The 25005-nt window shown below is 34.5% G+C and overlaps 1 protein-coding gene across 9 annotated transcripts in view; it reads left to right on the plus strand.

Moving 5' to 3' along the window:
• The window catches only part of DNAH7 (dynein axonemal heavy chain 7), a 271696-nt gene that overhangs the window by 169977 nt on the left and 76714 nt on the right, over positions 1–25005 (plus strand). For 8 of the 9 annotated variants that reach the window (XM_074215444.1, XM_074215439.1, XM_074215442.1 and 5 more), the window contains 4 exons: positions 7921–8047; positions 11781–11975; positions 15756–15848; positions 23506–23682. In XM_074215444.1, coding sequence (XP_074071545.1) covers positions 7921–8047; positions 11781–11975; positions 15756–15848; positions 23506–23682 — 592 coding nt within the window. The remainder of the gene's footprint in view (positions 1–7920; positions 8048–11780; positions 11976–15755; positions 15849–23505; positions 23683–25005) is intronic. The other variant, XM_074215441.1, reaches the window with a different exon arrangement.

Here is a 25005-nt window from a genome sequence, read left to right on the forward strand (position 1 = left end):
AAAAACTATGTGTTTGGTAGAATTAATATGCTTTTCCTCTTTAAGCATAGTCAAAGGTTTATCACCTCTTCAGACAAAATCATTAAGACATTTTCCCATTTTAAAATTGACTGATTTTTTTTGTTTTGTGATTTCTGGCTACTATTCTAACTTGAAGATGAAATTAGAACTCATTCCACAAAAATAATGTCTCCATTAGAATTGTTGTACAAGGGGTAGCTAGGTGGTGCAGTGGCTAAAGCACTGGCCCTGGAGTCAGGAGTACCTGGGTTCAAATCCGGTCACAGATACTTAATAATTACCTAGCTGTGTGGCCTTGGGCAAGCCACTTAACTCCATTTGCCTTGCAAAAACCTAAAAACAAACAAACAAAAAACAAAAGAATTGTTGCACAGAATCTAAAATTTTAATATTAATAAAATTTAATTTCTTTCTGACTTTATATGAGAACCAGTTCAACATTAGAAACTGAAATAACTTACCAGTGGCTAAAGTTTTTAAATAATCAACAATCAGAACATTTTTCATACTAATGCTCTAAAATCAAAGGATTATATATTTCTCCTAATTAGGGATTTTCAATATGACAAATAAGGAATCAAAGTTAGTCCTCAAAAAAGAAGTTTTTTTTTAATACTGCAAATAATTTGCTATTTTACCAGGCTAGTCTTTTTTCATTAGTATTCATTTAAGAAAATTATCAGCTAAATGAACTTTTAGGGTTAAGAACAGAGGTGTCAACACAAACATCATTACTTATCTGCATATATTTTATATGTTATATATAAAACACAGCCATTCTATATGAGCAGTGTTGCCTAATAGGTAGAGAACCTAAAGAATCAGGAATATCTGAATTCAAGTGGTAAGGTAGAAAGGGCACTGATTTTGGACTCAGAAGACCTGGATTCAAATTCCAACTCTGATCCTTATCTGACCTTGGATAAGTCACTTATCATCTTTCTTCATCTATAAGATAAAGAAGTTGAATGAGACATTCTGAGGATCCTTTCAGCTCTAGATTTTATATCTGATTCCCTACTTCTGACCCATATGGTCTATGTCCAAGAGATGCTGGGCAAATGCTTAACCTCTTAGTGCCCCAGAAACTTGAGAGAAGATACTGATCTGCATTACAGTTCCTCTTTAAAATATATTGACTCTTTTTTAAAGGTCAAAGAAGAAATAAATTTGTACTTAGATCTGTCAGAGAATAGAGAGCTAATATCCTTTCAAAAATCCAGTAGGAGTAGAAAGAGAGAGAGAGACCTTCACATGGTAAACTGACCAGGGATCTTAATGAACTGGGAATTAATTAGACTTTATTATTAATCAGATGATGCTTTTCCTTTAACCATTAATTGAACAACCATTTCTCAAGTCTTCTATGTGTAATGATAGGTGGTATAATATATCCATGGGTCACTGGACTTCTCTTTTACTAGCTATTTAACTTTAGACAAATTACCTATATTTTCTGAGCCTCACTGTCCCTAACAATAAAATGAAGATGATGATTTTAATAATGATACTAATTCTACAGTTGAGGCAGCAGTAGGTAGAATGTTGAACCTGGATTCAGGAAGACTCATCTTCCTGAGTTCAAATCTGGACTCAAATATCTCTTAGTTGTGTGCCCCTGGACAAGTCACTTTACACTGTTTGCCTCAGTTTCCTCCTCTATAAAATGAGTTGTAGAAGGAAAAAGCAAACCACTCTAGTATTTCTCCCAAGAAAACCCCAAATAAAATCATGAATAGTCATGATTCAGACAAAACTGAAACTGAACAACAACAATTCCATGGTAGTTGTGGGAATTAAATAATGTATTTGCAATAAAGAGTGGAGATGGTAATGCTAGAAAACTATACTAATGTCAGTGCATATAATGAAGTTGATTTAGGAGAGCTCTTACCTTCTAAAATTCTGAGAGTTGTAAATTGAAGGGTATGTAAGTTAAGGGGGAAGGGAAGCTATTAATTGTGCCACTGATGTTTGCTGAGTTGGACCAAGAGAAGGACCACAATAAGGGACATTCTCTATTCTTTGATCTTCAAAAGTGGCTTCAAATGCTGCCAAGTTAGCAGCTATATTATTTGGATATTTATTTTAGAAGTTAGCTCCAAATACTAGCCTTTTCATCATGAAGAATGGTTGAACTTTTAATGCAGTCTGCAGTTCCCATATCCTTGGCTCCCAAATTTAGCATCTAGAGGCTTTTGGTTCACTTTGGCTTACTGATCTCTCTCACTCAATTTTCTCTCTTCCCTAATCCCTGTCTCATATTAGTGGACTTCTGCATACATATTGATTGTCACTTTGACATTCTAACCACTCAGTTCCTCAACCTATTTCTTATGACCTATTACTCCACCCCACCTATGCCAAATGCAAAGACAGTCATGCTCTTGATCTTGCTCATAGCCATAAATTCCACCTCCAAGTTCAAGAATTCCAAAATCCCCTTATCTGACTATAATCTGTTGGTTTTACATCTTTCCTTCTGCCTTTCCTTACCAACCTCTTCATCCATACCAGTACCTCTAATCCTTTGTCCTCTCAGTTCTCTCTATCTTGCACTATCTTTCCTCCTTTCCTCATCTGTACTCCTTGGTGAACCAATCCAACCCTACACTATCCTTTTAAGTCCCTGGCTCTTGGGGTGGCTAGGTGTCATAGTGGATAGAGCACCGGCCCTGGAGTCAGGAAGAACTGAGTTCAAATCCGGCCTCAGACACTTAATTATTACCTAGCTGTGTGGCCCTGGGCAAGCCACTTAACCCCATTGCCTTGCAAAAACCTGAAAAAAAAAATTGAGTCCCTTCTTATATCAATTATCCCCTGTCAAGTTTTAGCTTTGTATCACTCTCTTTGTTCTTTGCCTTTATTCCTATACACATACATATCCTTGAATTAAGCATTCAAGATAGGTGAAGACTGCTTCTGTCATTTCAGTCCTATCTAAATCTTTGTAACCCCATCTGTGATCTTCTTGGCAAAGTCACTGGAATGGTTTGCTATTTTCTTCTCTGGCTCATTTTACAGATGAGGAAACTAAGGCAAACAGGGTTAAGTAACTTATCCAATGTCACCAGCTAGTTTAAGTGTCTGAGGCCAGAGATTTGAACTCAGGAAGATGATCATCCTGACTTCAGGTCCCATAATCTTTTTTTTTTTTTAGGTTTTTGCAAGGTAATGGGGTTAAGTGGCTTGCCCAGGGCCACACTGCTAGGTAATTATTAAGTGTCTGAGGCCAGATTTAACTCAGGTACTCCTGACTCCAGGGTTGGTGCTCTATCCACTGCACCACCTAGCCACTCCTAGGTTCCACATTCTATTCACCACCCCTTCCCCTACCATCTAAACTGCCCCAGGTCAGCAGACTTGCAATAGACCAAGCATGGGGTAATGAGGTCTTGCATTAGAGTGGTTACAGTGTCAGAGAAGAGAAAGAGATGTATATTTTAGAGATTTTACAAATGTAGATTCTATTGGGGGAGGGGGAGCAGAAGAGATTATAAGCATCAAGGATGATGAGCTTAAGGGCCTTGGAAAATGGTGTTGCCCTTGATAGTAATAGGAAGTTAGAAGGGGGAAAGCTTTAGGAGGAAAGATTATGAATTTTGTTTGCTCATGTTGAGTTCTAACTGGGTCCACTACAAATTTATGTTGCTGTTATTGTGGTTCAGTCAGTTTTCATTTATGTTTAACTCTTCATGACCCCATTTTGGGTTTTCTAGGCAGAGATACTGGAGTGGTTTTTCATTTCCTACCCCATCCCATTTTACACAGGAGGAAATTGAGGCAAACAAAGTTAAATGACTTGCCCTGGGATACACAGCCAGTAAGGGCCTGAGACCAGATTTGAATTCAGGAAGAGGGGTTTTTCTGACTTCAGGTTGACACTCAGTCCACTATGACACCTAGCTCAAATGGGCAATCCTTCTGTACTATTCCTATCAACTCATTTTCCCATTCTCCATGAGGGCTCATCCAAATTTCACATGCCCCACCCCCAGCCCTACCTCTTAGTTGAGAACCTTGCTTTTTTATACTGAAGAAGAGGTCACTCACTATGAACCTTCTTCTCCTCCCTCAGATCCCTCAAATCCCTTGTCACTATATCCTCCTGTCTCACATTAAAAGGTGGATTTTCTCCTTTCAAAACCTTTTATGGCCAAATTCCTTGAAAACATCATCTTCAATAAGTGCCTTCACTTAGTCTTCTCTCACTTCTTAACTCTGTACCCTCCAATTTACAACTTCATAATTCCACCAAAACTGCTCACTCCAATCCTTATTCTTCTTGACCTCTCTGCCACCTTTGACACTGTTGATCAACCTGTTTTCAGAATGCCACACTCTCCTCCTTATGTATCTGACCCCTCCTTAGTGACCTTTGGTGACTCCTCATCCAAATCATGACCTCTAAATATAGACATCCCATAGGGTTCTTTTCTGGGTCCTATACTCTTCTCCCTCAATATTGCTTCACTTGGTGATTTCATAAATTACCATGGATTTGATTACCATCTCTATTGTAATGATTTTCAAATCAAACCATCCTGTCATACTTCTCTGCTTGCCTCCATCAAACATTTCCAATTGTTTTCAGTTTTCTCAATGAAGATGTCTATCTTAAGGCATCTCAAATTCAACACATCCAAAAAAAAAAGTCATAATCTTAATTTCCATCCCTTAATTTCTTTTTATGGTCGAGGACCACACCATCTTCCTAGGCCCCTCAGGCTCACAATTTACATGGCCTCCTTGATTCTTCATTAACTCTCATCTTCCCTTTCTCTTCTCTACTCCCCGAGTCTAATCTGTGATCCTCAAAGTTATCTCTGCAACATCTTTAAAATACATTCCCTTCTCTTTTCTGAGAATTACCATTCTAGTACAGGCCGTTATTGCCTCAATATCCACACTTCAACCCATCTTTCATTCAGCTGTCAAAGCAATTTTCTTAAAGAGAAGATCTGACCATGTTGTTCCCTTTCCTCCAGAAACTTCAGTGGATCCTTATTGTCTCCTGGATCAAAAACAAAATCCTCTGGGTGTTCTTCTAAGATCTTTGTAACCCAGCCCCAACTCCTAATTTGTACCCTCTTTGATCTAATGACTGTGACCTCCTTGCTATTCCTCAAATAGGACATTCCATCTTCTTCCATGCTAGGACTGTCCTCATTTCTTCCTATTGACTTCCTTCAAAGGTTAATTAAAATCCTATTTCTTACAAGAATTATTAGTTCCCTCTTAATTCTAGTGCCTTTTTAAAAATTAGCTCCTATTTTTTTCACATATATAGCTTATTTATACATATCTATTTGTTGCCTCCACTGTTAGACTGTGAGCTCCTTGAGAATTAGGGTCTATCTTTTGCCTTTTTTGTATCCTCCCACCATTTGCCCAGAACCTGATACATAGTAGTTACTTAATAAATATTGATGATTCTCTCTTACTACTATTATTGCTTATCAACTTAAATTGACTTAAAATGGAATGCTATTTCAGAATCACACACCAAAGTGTTTGTGATCCTCTGGAGAAATTACTAATTTGTCATGTTTCCAAAGAACAAAAAAGCACTATTTCAGACACCTTAATTAATCTAAATTGGAATATAAACACATTTCTTTTGTAAATATTAACAGGACTTTTTCTGGAATTAAAATTATTTTTTCTTTTTTTTGCCAAAAGTTGGAAAATTTTATAAGTAGAAAACATTATTTTCCCATCAGAATACTTCTCTTCTTAAATTCTAAGATGTAGACTAAGGGAAGAAAACTTTTTCCATAGCATGTCAAAAGTTGCTCCAAAGAATCCACTTTATACTATAGAGATTAAAGCAATTATATTTTCCTCCTAATTCAAGCACATTGACTAGAATAAAACAAAAACAATTCTCTATCTTCACATTTGCTACTTTTTTATTTGCAAAGAAAACATGATTTAATGATTTATGTTTGTTAAGAACGAAGAATTTGATTCAATTCTAGCACTGCCACCTTCAGTTTCAGTAGTCTTCTCTAGTGGGGAGGGGGGAGGCGTTCTGATTCAACTGATATTTTTTTCTGTTTTCTGAAATTCTAGGCATTTTTGTTATTTTTTTTTGCTTGAAGATCTTCAGATTTTGTGACTCATATTCTTTTGGTAGACTTGTCTTCAAGATCAATGTTTTGCTAATATAGAAATCCAGTAGGTTTTTTTCCTTAATGTTATTCTTTTTTGCTTCTATTAGACTCATGGTTATTTGTTTCTTTGATGAGATTTGCCATATTTAGGTCCTTGAACTATCTGTTAGACTTTCCCAGGATACTAACTTTTGTAAAGGGCCATCTTTAATGCAGGACTCTGGGCTTTTGACTTCTGGAAACTAAAGATCTCAGGTAGATGTAAGTTATTTTTTTGTGCAGGGTTTCAACTGCCTCTGTGATTCCTTTAGCCATTGATGGTGCCTTCATTTTTTTCTCCAGTGTTCTGCCACAAAATATTTAAACAGATCTAATTAAAAATTATATGAATAAATATAATATATTAAATATATCTAATAAATGTTAAATATAATAAATTATATAAATAAAATTAATTTTATATATGTGTATGTAAAAGAAGGATCAGTAATGTGTGTGTATTTGTGTGTGTGTGTATGTGAGAATTTCTGGCCCTTCTTTTCTCATAGATAATGACATCCTGGTTATCACTTAGTAGATTGCTCACAAGGTCTTTGGTTCCCAATCAATTGATTCACCTAAACAATGAAAGTACATTACTTTATCTCATTCATACAGAGAACATTGTGCAACCCAGCTATTTTTGTGCCACTTTCCAAGAAAGAGAGAAAACTTTCCCCATCAGTCTGGGGAAGAGTACAATGAGTAATTTAAATCTACAGAGAATTTAGACATTTTAGATTTTCAGTGACTTTGCCAACTAACTTTTTATCAGAGTTGCTAACAAGAGAATATAAAAACTAATTCAATAAATGTACTTTTCCTGTTGAGATGCAGGTGGATGTTAAAGAGCAGGTAAAGACATCAAAACTTGGGTCTTAAATAATCCTCAGATAAGACAGTCAGTCTATAAATAACCAAAAAGTTGCTTACACAACTACACAGTTTTGAGAAACTGTAGGGAAATCCCAGGATGAAAACACCCGTCAACAGTTCTGATCTATCTCCCATTATTGTCTTGAAGAGCAATCAGGGAGACTGAGTGGTAGAGTGTCTCGCTCATGTTCACATAACTCTGACAAATCAGAAATAGAACTTTAACCCAGATATTCCTAACTCAAAGACAGACTTTTCTCTAAAAATAACTGACCATACTGTGATTATTAGTTGCCTTAATGCTTTGTTTAGATTTTCATTATTTAAAGTATTCTATCATTGCTTTATGATTTTTTCATGCTTGCTTTTACTAATTTCATATTCAAAGAAAATATTCATCTCTTATAACCATGTTATTAAATAAGAAATAGTGATTTAAATATATCTTTAAATATAAATAAATGGTTTTAAAATGCCTTTATATCCAAAATATAAACTGTTATGGGAAATTAATGGAAAAAAACTAAATTGAAATGTATCTCCAAAAAATAGAGCTAGTTCGCAAGACTTTTAAAACAACAAATTAGTATAGTATGTGCAATGATTTTTTTTCCAAAAGGAAGATGCGTAGCTTTAAAAAAAATCAGTCAACAGTAAAATGTAATTCCACTGCAATGTTTCTATACTGTTTTGCTCACAAATTGGTTAACATGTTTAATGAGGATCCTTGATTGTTTTTTGGGTAATTGACCAGAAAGTTTATTAGAGCAATGAAGGTCTAACTGGTTTGTAATAGGTTTTTGTAAATGCATGGGTTTTAAAGTGATATTAATTTTTAATGTTTTTTCATTCTTTGATTTCTTCACAGACTACAAATTCTCCAGGACCACTTTACTTATTCTTTATATGTTAATGTCTGTCGTTCACTCTTTGAAAAGGATAAAATGCTCTTTTCCTTTTGTCTAAATATGAATCTCCTGATACATGAACATTTGGTCAGTACCATTTTTGTAAGGCATTCATAAATTAATAGTTACATTGTTACTAAGTTATTGTATACATAAGTTATTGGTGCATAATGATATTCACAAAAGAGAAAAATTCAACCCATAAATAATGCTGATTACATTTAATGCAACTCACTATATCAAGATACTTTGATTTCACAGAGGTGAAAAATGTTATAGACATAGAAGTGTTACAATGACATATTTTAACATTAAAATAAAATAAATTAACCTATAAATGTATACCAACTCTGTATTTTAGTATATTGTTTCAGTATATTTGTACCAAATAGATTAAGTACAATTTTAAAGTATGTGAAGCAATTTAGTGGCTGAATGAAACAGTTTGGTTTTGAATTAGTGGAATTTTAATACCACTTAGCATTATTTGAAAATAGATTTCACTCTTCATTTGTTTTAATAATTAGAAAGAAAATTGTCCAGTTTAAATGTATTCATTTAGAGTCTGAAGAGATTTTTAAAAGTCAAGCTTTTCATGTACATTCCTCAACCAGGCTCTTTGACAACATGGCTTATTTTTGTATAATATAGTCCTTTTTTTCAGTATGGTGAATAAATTTGTAATTTAGAAATATCTCAATTTTTTCCATGACATTTACAATGTTGAACGGTAATTCAATAGGGCAATGATTAATTTTAAACTATAAATTAAAGTTAGGGTTCTTAAGAAAACGCTAATACAAGAGATCTTTTCAAATGATGCAGAGTAGTGCTAAAAATTCTTCTAGAAATTATAGAACTCATAGGTGTCTCTGCTAATCAGAAATGATATTCTGACACTTTGGTTTTTTTAAATTTATTTTTATTAAAGATATTATTTGAGTTTCACAATCCCCCCCCAATCTTACTTCCCTCCCCACCCCACCCCACACATAAAGCAATCTGTCAGTCTTTACTTTATTTCCATGTTGTACCTTGATCCAAATTGGGTGTGATGAGAGAGAAATCATATCCTTAAAGAAGAGACAAGAAGTCTAAGAGGTAACAAGATCAGACAATAAGATACCTGCTTTTTTCTAAATTAAAGGGAATAGTCCTTGAACTTTGTTCAAACTCCACAGCTCCTTACCTAGATACAGATGGCACTCTCCTTTGCAGACAGCCCAAAATTGTTCCCAATTGTTGCACTGCCAGAATGAGGGAGTCCTTCAAGGTTGATCATCACTCCCATGTTACTGTTAGGGTGTACAGTGTTTTTCTGGTTCTGCTCATCTCACTCAGCATCAGTCCCTCCAGGCTTCCCTGAATTCCCATCCCTCCTGGTTTCTAATAGAACAATACTATTCCATGACATGCATATACCACAGTTTGCTAAGCCATTCCCCAATTGAAGGACATTTACTTGATTTCCAATTCTTTGCCATCACAAACAGTGCTACTATAAATATTTTTGTACGAGTAATGTTTTTACCTTTTTTTCATCATCTCTTCAGGATATAGACCCAGTAGTGGTATTGCTGGGTCAAAGGGTATACACATTTTTGTTACCCTTTGGGCATTGTTCCAAATTTCTCTCCAGAAGGGTTGGAAGAGTTCACAGCTCCACCAACAGTGTAATAATGTCCCAGATTTCCCACAACCCTTCCAACAATGATCATTATCCTTTCTGGTCATATTGGCCAATCTAAGAGGTGTGATGTGGTACCTCAGGGAAGCTTTAATTTGCATTTCTCTAATAATGATTTAGAGCATTTTTCATATGGCTAGGGATTGCTTTGATCTCCTCATCTGTAAATTGCCTTTGCATATCCTTTGACCATTTGTCAATTGGGGAATGGCTTTTTGTTTTAAAACTATGACTCAGTTCTCTGTATATTTTAGAAATGAGTCTTTTGTCAGAATCATTAGTTGTAAAGATTGTTTCCCAATTTACTACATTGCTTTTGATCTTGGTTACATTGGTTTTAGCTGTGCAAAAGCTTTTTAACTTAATGAAAGCATCTAATTGGTTTTTGGTGATGTTCTCCAACTCTTCCTTAGTCATAAACTGCTCCCCTTTCCATAGATCTGACAGGTAAACTAGTCCTTGATCTTCTAATTTGCTTATAGTATTGTTTTTTAATGTCTAAGTCCTGTAACCATTTGGATCTTATCTTGGTAAAGGGTGTGAGGTGTTGGTCTAATCTAAGTTTCTTCCATACTAAATTCCAATTATCCCAGCAGTTTTTATCAAAGAGGGAGTTTTTATCCCAATGGCTGGACTCTTTGAGTTTATCAAACAGCAGATTACTATAATCATCTCCTGCTTTTACACCTAGTCTATTCCACTGGTCGACCACTCTGTTTCTTAGCCATTACCAAACAGTTTTGATGACTGATGCTTTATAATATAATTTTAGATCAGGTAGGGTCTAAGCCACCTTCATTTGCACTTTTTTTTCATTAAGCTCCTGGCAATTCTTGACTTTTTATTTCTCCATATGAATTTACTTACAATTTTTTCTAACTCATTAAAGTAATTTTTTGGAATTTTGATTGGTTAGGGCACTAAAACAGATAATTTAGTTTTGGTAGAATTGTCATTTTTATTATATTAGCTCTACCTATCCATGAGCAGTTGATATTTGCCCAGTTATTTAAATCTGATTTAATTTGTGTGAGAAGTGTTTTATAATTGTTTTCAAAAAGATTCTGAGTCTGTCTTGGCAAATAGACTCCCAAGTATTTTATATTGTGTGGGGTTACTTTGAATGGGATTTCTCTTTCTATCTCTTCCTGCTGTATCTTGCTAGACATATATAGAAAAGTTGAGGATTTATGAGGGTTTATTTTATAACCTGCAACTTTGCTAAAATTGTGAATTGTTTCCAGTAGTTTTTTGGATGATTTCTTGGAATTCTCTAGGTAGACCATCATGTCATCTGCAAAAAGTAAGAGTTTTGTCTCTTCCTTCCCAATTCTAATTCCTTCAATTTCTTTTTCTTCTCTAATTGTTGATGCTAACATTCCTAATATAATATTGAATAGTAGTGGTGATATTCTGACACTTCTAATCATTGAATACATCATTCATATATTTGTGAAATTTACATCTTTTCTGAAGACTACTTAAGTGACTAAGGAGAATTGGAACTGTAACAAGTACTTGAACAGTCATTTCATTTTAACATTTTCAACACAATCAGATTCTACTGCTGAATTTGGAGCTTCCCAAGGCCACAGTGATGGATGACAGAGGAATTTTGAAAGGACTTTTTTTTCAGTCAGAATTTTTTGGTAAAGGTACTCTTCCATTGACTGCACATGCCTCATCAGATGACGTATGGGTAGCAAGTTAGGTAACAGAATGTTACCTTTGGAACAAAACTAGACCCTCAGTGTAGAAGAATTATGGCAGATGGAAAGAAACAGCAGCAAGTAATTTATCTTCATATGTGGAAGGTTGTGATGCCAAGGTTTAATAGAGAAATTTGCAAAGTCTTCTGCAAGAATCAAACTGCAAATGATCAATTAAAAGTTGGACTATATAGACTCTGAGCATTAACTCAGATTCTCATTCTATAGATTGTCATCCCATCACCTAACCCCTAATAGGTACTTAATAAACAGTTATGGATTGATTGGAGGAGTCTGATTATTTACCTTTTAAAAATTAATGTTAAAAAATTAAAGTTACAAAATCTTCCATGAGTTGGCTAAAGTATAAGCAGATTGTCTAGGTTTTTTTTTTAATTCTTTCTTCTGTGCAATTATATTCCAGGTTAATGAAGATGATTGGAGATTTCTGCTAACTGGTGGCATTAGTCTGGACAATCCTTTCTCTAACCCATGTATATGGCTTCCTCAGAAATCTTGGGATGAAATATGTCGATTAGATGAATTGCCGAGCTTCAAAGGCATTCGTAAGGAGTTTGTAACACTGAAAGGTGGATGGAAAAAAGTGTATGATAGTTTGGTATGTATGAAATATTATTTCATGAAATTTTTGCTTAGTATATGGGGATTTTTTAGGGTTTTTTGCAAGGCAATGGGGTTAAGTGGCTTGCCCAAGGCCACACAGCTAGGTAATTATTAAGTGTCTGAGGCTGGATTTGAACTCAGGTACTCCTGACTCCAGGGCTGGTGCTCTGTCCACTGCACCACCTAGCCACCCCAGTATATGGTTTTGAAATAGGAAAAGTGCTAATCTAGTCTTCATCTTTAAGTAAATCAGACAAATAACTAGACAGGTATTAAAATAAAACTTCAGTTTATTCTATCATTGTTTTACAATGTACTCCCTGCAAATTGACACTAAATTTGGAATTCTAACATTAATTTAATTATATGTTTTGAAATATGAAGGTACAGATATTTTTCTAGGTTGAATAATCTATTAGGAACACTCTTGATGAATTGTCAAAAACTATGAAAACTTTAAACTTTCTGACATACATATATGTATTAATATGAAGTTTTGAAAAACTTTTCACTAACTTGGATTTGGGAAAGCTACTGGTAACAGTGAAGCAGGAAAGGAGTAGACACTTTCAAAGATTTGGTATACATGTACTCATTCAGCTCATAATATTCACAAACATCAGCATTGGTTTCATGAAAATGGTGAGAAAATTCAGAATTTACTAAATGAAAAATGAGTACTCTACAGGGTCTAGTAGCAGATCAGTTTGTCCATCTCTAAAAAGGTAGTGTTTAACTCCATCAAAAGTCAGTAGGAAGATATGAAATTCAGTTTCATGCTGATAGTAATTTTGTTCTCAACATCAGTAAATGCTGAAGATACTGACTGTCCAATTCAGGTTAATGTTAACCCTTCTCTAGCTGAATATCCAACTGAAGGAGAGGTTTTTTAATGCCTTTAGACTCTTCTCTGTGGCAAAGTGCGTGGTGCTGATTCCATTCTACCAGAGAGCTATAATATGTGGAAATCTTCCAGATTATATGGCAAGAGGAAGCAACCCCACAGGAGATCAAAGATACTTCTCTTGTCCATCACATAGAGGAAAAAGAAAAGGAAATAAGTTGTCCTGTGACCACCATAGGGCGGGGGGGGGGGGTATTCTCTTGGTCATTGCTGGCAGCATGCTTGCTAGGGTCCTCCTAAATAGGCTGATCCTTCACCTGGAAGATGTTCATCTACCCAAGAGCCAGTTATGGCTTCAAAAGGGGCTGAGGAATGGTCAACCAGGTGTTTGTTGCCTAACAAACTCCAGGAGACATGCCAGGAGCCAGGAGATATGTAAACAATGTTCATTGATCTAACCAAAGCCTTTGATACTATCTGTAGCAGGGGCCTGTAGAAGATCATGGGCAAAATTTGGGTGTATGGAGAAGTCCATCAGCATGGTAAGCCATTCTTGCATAGGTTCTAGATAATGGATGATGCTCTCATGTCTTCCCAGTCACCATGGACTGAAGCAGGACTGAATGCTTTCCTCCCATGCTTTTTGTATGATGTTTTCAGAGATGTTGTCAGATACTTCAATGAAGATAAAAATGGTATCAATGACAATTATTATATTGACAATAAATTATTTAACTTGTAAAGTTATAAGCCAAGATTAAAGTGGAAGGAGAGTTGGTATATGACTTTTTGTTCTCAGATGATGACTGAGATGCAATGAAGCATGGATCAATTCTTTGTTTCTTGTGCTTATTTTGACCTAACAATTAACATCAAGTAGACAGAAGTTCTCCACCCACCAGCAGCAGACCATCCATTTGCGGAACCATTGGTTACAAGGTCCACTTACCTTGGCAGTATACTTTCTGGGAGCGTCCACATAGATGTTGAGTTTTGACACACATTGCTCAGTACTTGGGAAGAAATATATGTGAGAGAAGAGGTATTAATCTGTCCACAAAACTGAAGCTCTAGAGAGCCATTACGCTGATCTCATTGTTGTGTACCTCTGGCAGTATACTGTTGAACCCCTTCCATCTGAATTGTCTTAGGAAGCTTCTGAAGATCACCTGGCAAAATAAAATACCAGACACTGAGATCTTTCCTTAAGCTGAACTGCCAAGCATTCATTCAAACTTAATTGCAAAGAATATAACTGCAAGTTGGTCAGACCATGTTGTTCAAGTATCAAATGTATGTTTGCCTAAAAGATATTTTACAGAGAATTCACGTAAGGTAGGCACCCACATGATGTTCAGAAGAAGTGATACAAGGATACTCTCCAAGTCTATCCAAAGATCTTTGGAATTGATTATGAGACTCAATGGCAAAGGATTGCCCAGCATGGTACGCATCACAGCTGCATCAAAGAAGGCACTATGCTCTATGAACAAAGCAGAATTGTGGTAACTCAAAAGAAATATGAAATGCACAAATTTAGAGGCTTCTCCCTCCCAAATAATCATATGGATTATTTGTGCCTGACCATGGAAGAGTTTCTAGGCTTGTGTTGATATGACCAACCACAGATGGTTGCATTATACATTGCACCTGATATTGTGATGTTATTTTGGTCTTCCTTAACCATGAAGGAGAAACAATGAACATCAAAAAGTTTTTCCTGAAATACTAGAATTTGAAAGAAAATTAATTCCAACATAATTTTCACAAAGCACTCTTATTAGATGTTTAAATAACAAAAAGTTAGACAAAAACTTTTGAGTCTTAATATTTTCAGAATTTAGAAAATTAAATTTTGTATAGAAAAATAACTAAATACTCTTTTAGAAATTGATACACTTGTGTCATATCATATATCAAAACCTACCTTTCTTAGACTCGTGTCACTGAACTCATTCCCTTTTCTACCTGGTTTTCTGAACTCTATTATCACTAGCTTGTGGTATGGTTATTTAAGTTTCATTTACACTTTTTACTTCTGGACCTCTCTTATGTCTTATTGTGATGTGGAGGGGATCTTTCAATGTCAGTAGAGCACAAGATATGTTAGGACCTGGTGAGAACATAAATCAGGTTTCTGAGGGTTAGCCTAGATAATTAATTGAGGAGTGAATTTTTCACAGGTTGGTCAGAGTGGTGAAATTTACTCTGGCAGACCAATTTCATTATCTGTGGGATGAGGTGTGTATACTGAGCTCTCCCTTATGTTTTTGCTAAGTATTTAGCAACACTGTGAAGAGTATGTTATAATTAATTTTATACCCTTTTTACAGATGAGGAAACAGGGCTTAAAAGATTAAATGGCTTCTCTATGGTCACACAGTGAGACAGTTTTTGAACCCAAACGTTTTGATTTCAAACCTAACCTTACTTCCTCTATGGCACTTCCTTGTGCCATAATATTTTTGTATTAAATATTTATCTCTCCTTCATGATACCATGATTGGTTATTTTAGGGTTTTTCCCCATTATAGCCTCAATATCTAATATAGTGATTTGTGCTTAGGAATCACAATACATTTTTATAAAAATTAGAATCATATTATCTAAATTCTCTACTAGTTATTATACAAACTTTCTTACTGGTTTACTTATTCACATCAAATTTCCAATTTAGAAAAAGAAATTCATTTCGGAAGCAGCTTTGTAAGATGAAAAGAGAATGGCTTTAAAGTTGCAATGTCTCTGTGATTAGTTATGAGTGTGTCCTTGGACAAGTCACTTTATCTCTGAACCTTATTTCTTCATTTGTAAAATGTGGGGTAAGACCTTTAAGGGCCCTTTAACTTCTAAATCTGTGTTCCTTTGTTATAATTTAAAGAATGTTTCTGTAATTAGATTTGAGTCAATTTGATTCCTTCATTTTTATAGGAGCCTCAGCATGAGTCCTTTCCTGAACCATGGGAAGAGAAAATAAATGACTTTCAAAAGATGCTTATTATTCGCTGTCTGAGACCTGACAAGGTAAATGTGAATCTGAACTTTGAAATTAAAGTACCTCTTTCATCCATGCCATCCAAGGCTATATTTCCCCACAGTAAGTCCTTTAGTCACAAAAAATAGATTATATATGAAAACTATAAGAATATAAAAAAGTTGGTATGTTGAAGTTATGTTAACCCTGAAACCACTCAGAATGGGTTTATGCTATAGAAATTTAATTTCATAACTTGAAATGATAAACTACTATTTTGCCTGGCCTTTACTCTGCCCTTTCTCAATATTTCTATAACCTAATTTTGTTCTTGTCATTTTTCTGATCCTCCTCAGTGGTTGTAATATTGGCTCACTTAGTGAATTATTTGATTTGTGTTCACATATCTGATCTTATATTTTGGGTTCACCTTCTACAGCCTATAATAGTTATTAAATGCTATCCTAACTACCAAGAAATGTGCTTTTAAAATAAATATCACCTAAGGATAGCAGTACTTCAAAGATTCAGTTCCCCTTGTTTTTGAAAGAAGTGTGAATCTTCACAATTTTTTAGGCTAGGCAAGAATTGTTATATGTCTGATACAAAATAAAATCTCTTCTGAGATGTTAGTTTATTTTAAATATTTCTCCTTCCAAATATCTTAGACTTCTGCCGAATTAAATTCTATGAAAAGAAGAAACTAGTTAAACATTTTCAAAGCTTTAAATGACTATATAGCCACTATGTTTCAAATAAAAGACAGGATTTTGCTTGTATTAGGTGCTCCATAAATGATTAATGAATGATAATAAAATAGTGATTTTTTTAACCATCCTTTAAAATAAACATTGGGTGTATATGGTAGGAGAATGTATTGAGAATACTACAAACTAAGGCTTTTCAAAGGGTAATAAAGACTGAATTTAAGACACACCTAAAACATCTTGAATAAATGAGTTATCAAGGAAGAATTCTTGCCTTCTAGCCATTTAAAAACTTCATCAGACTTTTTTTCATATCTAGCCTATATAATTTATATCAAGATTTTCCTGTGCTTAGTGAAGAAGATATCAGCTAATCACCTTGCACTCAATTACCTATATATTTAAAAGCTGATGATGGGCTCTTATTGTTAGGGGAAGAGCCTGGCTAAATTCAAATGACCTCACCAGAATTGCTGTTTGAATTATAATTTAGGACCCAGGTCATATTTACATTAGGTTACATAACAGTGATCTATATGGATGAAAGGTCTAGTTATGCCAACAATCCACAGACTTAAAGTATGAAGTGATTCTTTTACTCACCAATTCTTTAACAAACCCTGAAATCATCTTATGCTTTCTCTGAATCATTTTACCTCTGGGGAGTTCCAGTTTCTAATGACAAATTAAGGTCTACATATTTAAGAAACTATATTTTTTAAAGTTTTTTTTACAAGGCAATGGATTTAAGAAACTTGCCCAAGGTCACACAGCTAGGTAATTATTAAGTGTCTGAGGCCATATTTGAACTCGGGTCCTCCTGACTCCAGGGCCAGTGCTCTATCCACTGTACCACCTAGTACCACCTAGCTACCCCAGAACTACATTTTTAAGCCACATACTTGCATTGTGACTCTAAAAGTTTAAAATTCAGAAAGTCACTTTACCCAAAAAGTATAAAAATTTTTATAACTCATCCCTTAATAAATAATAAAATTTATTGCTTATAGGAATTATTTGCTTCCTCTGAAATGTTCCTAGGCTCCCACACAAACCTTATCTATGTATTTTTTAACAAGAACTCTCATTGTTTACATAGCACTTTAAAAGTTAACCACGTATTTTCCTCGCCACCCTGTGAAGTAGGTAAGCTAAATACTCACCCCCAGTTCCTGAGGTAACTGAAGTTCAGAAAGATTAAATGATATGTTGATAGTCATACAGCTAGTAAGTATCAGACTGTGACTCAAAATGAAATGTTTTTATACTGTGTTACATTTCCTGTTAAACATTCGCTTAATAAACATTTTGAGGATGCCTACTTTGTACAGATTACCACATTAGGCACTAAAGACACCGTGCTAAATCCTGGCTATACTAATACATAATAAGATAATCATCAATTCCATTTCCAGGTTATGATATTCTTCCACTGTTAGATCATCCAATTTTTTTCCATTATCAAAAAAAAAAAGCACCAAGAGTTACGGCTTCTGAAATTTTTTAGTCTTCAACATACAGTGAATGAGAAAATACTCTTTAAATTCACCATTTCCTCAATAAAAAAAATAAAAGTTTTTCAAAAATTGTAGTATTTCATGAATCTCTATATCAATTCACTGTGTAATGCCTATTAAACCAGTATGAGTCACAGTGCAGGTTTAATCACACTCAAAATGTGACAAACTCCAACAGCGGTCACTGGGGAATATGTGTAATCACTATTAACTAGAAGCATTCATTTATATGTTATATGGCCAGATTGTGTTCTGACATGAATAGTATAATAGTTTTCTCTGATCACTCTTAAAGACTCCAATATTATGTGTTTACCAAAATCATCATTTGGATGATTTAGATGTTGGTCATATGATCATATCTGGTAAGTTTGCATTTTGGGTAGTGGATAAAACTAATCTTAGTCATCTACAAAAGTGATATTATTTATGATTTTAAAATACTGAATAGAAGCACACAGTAACAATTCTTATGCTTTTGCAATGACTATCATTTTGAAGAAAATGATGAAAAGTTAGTTCCTTGCAAAATTCACACACACAAGGACATTTAAACATTAAAAACTTCATCTTGAAATTGGGATTGATTTTTCAAGTAGAAACTGGGCTACAAATTCTATATTATAACACTCTCTATATTATAACACTCTCTCCCCAAAAAAGATCAATTACAGATTCACAGTTAGAAGGGACATCTGGTTCAACCCCATTTGAAAAAAAAATTCCCTCTCTAATACACTTGATAAGAGTCATCTGGCCTTTTCTTGAAGACCTCCAATGAGAATAAACTACTACTCAAAGCTCTAAATGCAACTTTAAATAGTTGAAGATAGCCCTTGTGCCCCACCAAGACTTCTCTAGAATAACTATCCCCAGATTCTTCACCAAATTTTCATTTAATACAAATTTTTCAGCTGTCCCTTCTTGTATCTGGATAACTTTCCAATGTCATACTCTATTTAACATACTTGTATAACCTTGAAAAAAATAGCAGGTGGGAATGATGACAACATTCATTCTGTAAGACCAAGTATTCTCCATGAAGTCCCATGTAAATTCCTCCCCTCTTCCTACCTGAACAATAACTCATGACATAATAAATGTTTTATTGATATATATATTATGTTTGCATATTTATATATGCTATATATTATTGTACTTTACATATATCTCATTTGATGTGAGACCTCTATTTCTTTATCTCTTTATTTTGCCACAGAAATATTACACATTACAAGTATTAACTCAAGAGGGTGGCTAGATGGTGCAGTGGATAGAGCACCGGCCCTGGAGTCAGGAGTACCTGAGTTCGGATTCGGCCTCAGACACTTAATAATTACCTAGCTGTGTGGCCTTGGGCAAGCCACTGAACCCTTAACCTTGCAAAAACCTAAAAATTAATTAATTAATCAATTAATTAATTTTAAAAAACAAATATTAATTCATTTGATTGTCACAATGACCCTAGCAAGTGGTTGGTATTATTGTCCCCATTTTACAGCTGAACAAAATGAAATAAACAGAGACCCATTGACTTGTCCAGGATCACATAGCTTGTAAGGGTTGAGATTCAAACTCAGGACTTCCTAACAACCAAACATAACAACACTATGTGTTCAGGCATCATGCTAAGCACTTTACAATTATTGTCTCATTTGATCCTCACCATAAGGATAAATTGGATCCTTCCCTACCTGGGAAAGAGGGCCTGTGATTATCTCAATTTTACAGATGCAGAAATTGAGACATACATAGATTAAGTGATTTGCCCAGGTAGTAAATGTCTGAGATCAGAAGTGAAGTCAGATCTTCCTGACTCTATGCCCAGTTTCTTTACCACATAGCCAGGCTCTCCTCGATAAATGGCTTTTCTTCAAGTAACCTTATTTAACCCTAAGATTACCTATAAAAATTGAAAAGTATTTTTTTTTCAGGGGCAGCTAGGTGGCAAAGTGGATAGAGCACTGACCCTGGAGTCAAGAAGACCTGAGGTCAAATACAGCCCCAGACAAGTAATAATTACCTAGCTGTGTGTGACTTTGGTCAAGTCACTTAACCCCATTGCCTTACCAAAAAAAAAAAAAGAAAAGAAAAGTATTTCTTTTCCTTCTGAACTCAAAATTGATCACATTTTCAAGTCACTAGATCATAGCAATTTATTCCAATACAGTAGAGGAATGAAACCACTTAATGCATGCAAAATACCTTCTTTGGATATTTGCTATTTCTATTCTTACTATACCAGTTGGTGTCAATGACCAAAATACCACAACCAAATTATTTTATAACCAAGAACCAAAGTCAACATGATCTTCTCCCACTTATATTTTCAGGAATACATTTGCAATTTTTCTTATAAAGTTGTGAAAATTATATATCTTCCTAAATTGAGAGGCTGTTAGATGGTAATTCTTTTTCTAAGGCAAAGATCAAACAATGTTTATGCTCTCACATAGAAATATTTTTTTATTGCTTTTCATTAGCCAAATAACACAGGTGAGGGTAGGAGAAACATGGATAGAAGCCTTAATTAGTTTTTCTGTCCCTTACTTAAATTCTGAGGGAAATTACAGTAAAGTTTACTGATACTTTGATAGAAAAAACCCTTTATTTTCTTCTTCCAGTAAAAAAAAAGAATCATAATAATTATTTTCTACCTATAAACTAAGTTTTAATCTTTGCTTTTAAAATACTAACTAGAGCCTAAGCTTATAAGCTTTACTTATCTACAATCAAATTTATTTCATTACTTTTCCATGGAAACCTGGTAAAAGTATAAATTTTAATAATAATAAATCTGCATGAGTATAATCTTCATGAAGCCAGGGGGTAAATTTTCCTTGTATCCTTCCATTGCCATTTTTTACCACCTAACAGAGCAGTCACAAGGTTGCAGTCACTAAGTCATAGATTATAGCTATAGTAGTTGGCATAAAAGTTGCTGAAGGAAACTTTGAAAACTGTGAGTGAAAAGAAATGCATATTTATGTAAAGAAAAACAGCTTAGTATCTAGCAAAGTGTGCTGCTACATATACAGTATTTAGTAAATGATCATTCGACTATTTTATCTATTTTATCATTTAAGATAAAGCTGTTTGAAAATAATAGTTTGTATAGTCTTCTGTGATATTATTAGCTCACCTAGAGCAAGAAGCCCATCAAGTTTCAGTATTTTAGTCATGAGTAGACATGATGAGATGGGAGAGGAAATAACATCTCATAGGCTCATCAATGATGCCTTGTATATGGTAGGCAATTTATTTTCATTTTATCTAACAGTATTAAATGAGAAAGTGAAATTTTGCCCAAGGTCTGAGTCAAAGAAAAAGTAGCAGGATTGAGGAATATAGTGTTTATATATTTAGTGTGTGGTAAAAAACCAGCATGACCAGAGTTCCAACAGTGAAGCCATAATTTCTAAACTGGATGCCAATCTGAATGGGTCAAAGTAACTCCTTATATTAAGACAATTCCAAGACTAATAAAGTTGGATGTTTAGTATTCACTTTTTCAAGCGCCAAGGTACTCACTACTCAATATCCTATAGTTCCTTATAAACTAATTAATACTCAAATTTTTCTTTTTTTTTCTTTAATCCAAATTTCTTTCCTTATGACTTTGATTTTTTTCTTACCTCATTCCATACCATTTGAATGTCATTCCCTTCCTCTGAGCTATAAGAGTTTTTTAAAAAAAAAATCTAGGCAGTTTTTATACCAATTTATTTTAGAACCTTAATTAACGAACACCTTCCTTTTCATATAGTTCATGAACATACCATCTGAAGTCACAAAAGCAAAACAAAATGAAAATAAATAAACAAAAAAATCACCTTCTATCTGCTATATTTATGTAAATGGATAAATAGATAAGAAGATATCATCCAAAATTGGAATAAGCTGTCTTAGGAGGTAGTGAGTTATCTGTTCCTATATGTCTTCAAAGGAATGATAGGTGATAAATATCAAGATTTTGTAGAAATGATTCTTGTTCAGATACAGGATAAACTAAATCAAAGATGTCACACACCCAGCATTGCAGCCTCAACACTCCTGAGTGCTGCACAAACCAGATTAAAATATAACTGGGAAATAATTTTGCAATAGATAAAAATGCAATAGGGGCAGCTAGGTGGCATAGTGGATAAAGCACCAGCCTTGGAGTCAGGAGTACCTGGGTTCAAATCCGATCTCAGACACTTAATAATTACCTAGCTGTGTGGCCTTGGGCAAGCCACTTAACCCCATTTGCCTTGGAAAAAAACCTAAAAAATGCAATAGAACATAGATAATGTTAATATGTGGTTTTCTAAGTCAATAAGGGGCCAGCCATTTGAGTTGTCCTGTTTGCATTTGCATTTGACACCCCTGAAGTGATCTTTCAGCTCCTTTTCAACATTGAGATTCTATGAGATTAGGAAAAAAGTTTCTTACCGTGTGTGAATTGTTAATCAGGGAAGAAGCCTTATTATCCCACTCCTCTGTAATCCATGGAGAATTTTTGTCCATAATTATAATAGCCCAATCTCTTATATGTGAATAGTGAATGAATGCATTTAAAAAGTATATATTTGTGTATCTTATTCCAGTGTAATATGTACCTTTATAAACATGTATTTTAATTTCTAGAAGACAGCTATCAAGTTCTTTATGAATAGTAAAATATAGATTGAAAATCCTTGGATAAAAATTTCTTCTCCATATTAATTATGTCTATTTTTTACTCCACAGCTAATACATTAATAGTTTCATACTATAGTAATCTTGGCTAAATACAAAGAATGAATAAAAATGTATTAAGTACTTCCTATAGTCTATGTACTGTTAAGCCTAGTAGTATATGTATAAAAAATGGGATAGCCCCTTTTTTTAAGGAGCTTCCTTTCCAGTGACAGAGACAGTACATAAAAGGGAATGGTGGCCATTGGGTTATTTTGGTCAGGGAAGTTTTAGGATTGGTGAGTTGATCTATAGAAGAATGAATTGATCTGCTTACTACACTTTAGTGGGGAATGAGATTAGCACTCTTAGAAACAGAGCAGATAGCCAGTGAACAGCCAAATGGATTGGATGTGAATCATGGTTTGGAGGCCAGCTATAGTTATAATAATGCCTAGTAAGTCTTCATTCATTCTGCCACAATCAAGACAGCTTAGTCCTTCAGTCAAATAAATTAGTTACTCCAGAGTTTAGGTTTGGATTCTGAAGGTTTGATGAATTATGAAGGGTCTGGGTGGGTAGAAGCAGGGCAGCTGACAAAATGGACAACTACTTTAAATATACTCTTCATATATATTCAGTATGTAAAATGTAGTTATAAAAATGGGAATATTGTGAAACTATTTGATAACAGTGCATAAAGGAGTAAGATGATGAGTATTCTTCTAAAATAGGTCTTTGGTTTTTAGCATACCCATTTTCTGAACAACAAATTTTCTTAAACAAATTTAATTTTTAAAAGCCCATTCTTTGCTTTTTTAAAGATTATTCCAATGGTACAAGAATTTATAATTGCCCACTTGGGCCGTCCATTTATTGAACCACCACCATTTGATCTGTCCAAAGCATTTGGAGATAGTAATTGCTGTGCACCATTGATTTTTGTACTTTCTCCTGGTTCTGATCCAATGGCAGCCCTTCTCAAATTTGCTGATGATCAGGTAATTTTAATATAGATTACATATCATGTTAGATGTTTTTTCCTAATTAAGAAAATGTTTATCTGAAATATAAATCTTAGTCATGTACATATAGCTTCTATAGAGTCCCTAAAAAGGTTAGAGGTCTCAGGCTCATGGACCCCTAAAAACATATAATGTAAGACTGATAATAGAAATTTCAAAGTATAGGGGTGGTGGCTTGTTAGCTCCTAACCTGGAAATAAGTTAAAGTTTCCTTATATCTGTGGTATTCTGTTCACTCCCACAATGATCTGTGGCAGAGGATATAATTCTCACTGAAACTGAAGCAGCTTCTCTATCTTAATTTTCTTACCCTTGGCTTATCAGGGAATGAGAGGGAGGGATCCACCCCTTTCTATTTTTCTTTTTGTATAGGAAAAATTAAGGATATGGACTAGACCTGTGATTTCATTGGTATGGGTGACTCCCAAGTAAGGAAACTCTTTGTACCAATGAAGGTCAAAGTCTACCCCATTCTTGACTTATGTCAGCAGCAAATTAAATATAGTCAGGAGACCAGCTAATTTAGGGGACAACCAAGCAGTAAAAGTTACATTTCTTTAAAATCACAAAAAATTGCAGCATAATTTCTTGTCATGTATACCTGAATGGGAAGATAAATTCAATAATAGTAGGATTTAATCTTTCTTATTATCCCTTAGGGGAGAATTTAAATTTCTCCTTGTTTTGCAACCATTGTGAATTTTTAAAATTAAAAATTTGTAGTTTTCTTTTGGTTTTGTTGTTGTTATTGTTTTTTCAAGGCAGTGTGGTTAAATGACTTGCCCAAGAGCACATAGCAAGGCAATTATTTAAGTGTCTGAGACCAGATTTGAACTCAGGTTCTCCTGAGTCCAGAACTGGTGCTCTATCCACTGTACCACCCAGCTGCCCCACATAATTTGTAGTTTTCAAAGTGATTGATAGTTGTCCATAATCTAAAAAGACTATGACATCACATGAATTGTGACATGACATGCACATTATGTTGATTATAGTGAGAAGGTTATACAAAGGCATTCTTCTCACTGCATTTTCCAGAACCATTACCATTGCATGGCCTGATTTAATAGGAAACAGGACTTCTGGTAGTGACCTGGATGCTGTGGAAGTTCTTGGCCATATGGATGTGGGTCCCTTCCATATCATCAAGGCACCACAACACTCTAGCAATGCCAAACAAGGTGCCAGTATATGATTTTCTGGTGACAAATTGGAGAAATGGTTAGATGTCCAAATCTGTATCTTGATGGTCTAATAAAAAAATCATAAACTCACTATTTAAAAATGTCTTAACATTGT

The sequence above is a fragment of the Macrotis lagotis genome, chromosome 1 (genome assembly GCF_037893015.1).
Source record: "Macrotis lagotis isolate mMagLag1 chromosome 1, bilby.v1.9.chrom.fasta, whole genome shotgun sequence".
Taxonomy (NCBI): Eukaryota; Metazoa; Chordata; class Mammalia; order Peramelemorphia; family Peramelidae; genus Macrotis; species Macrotis lagotis.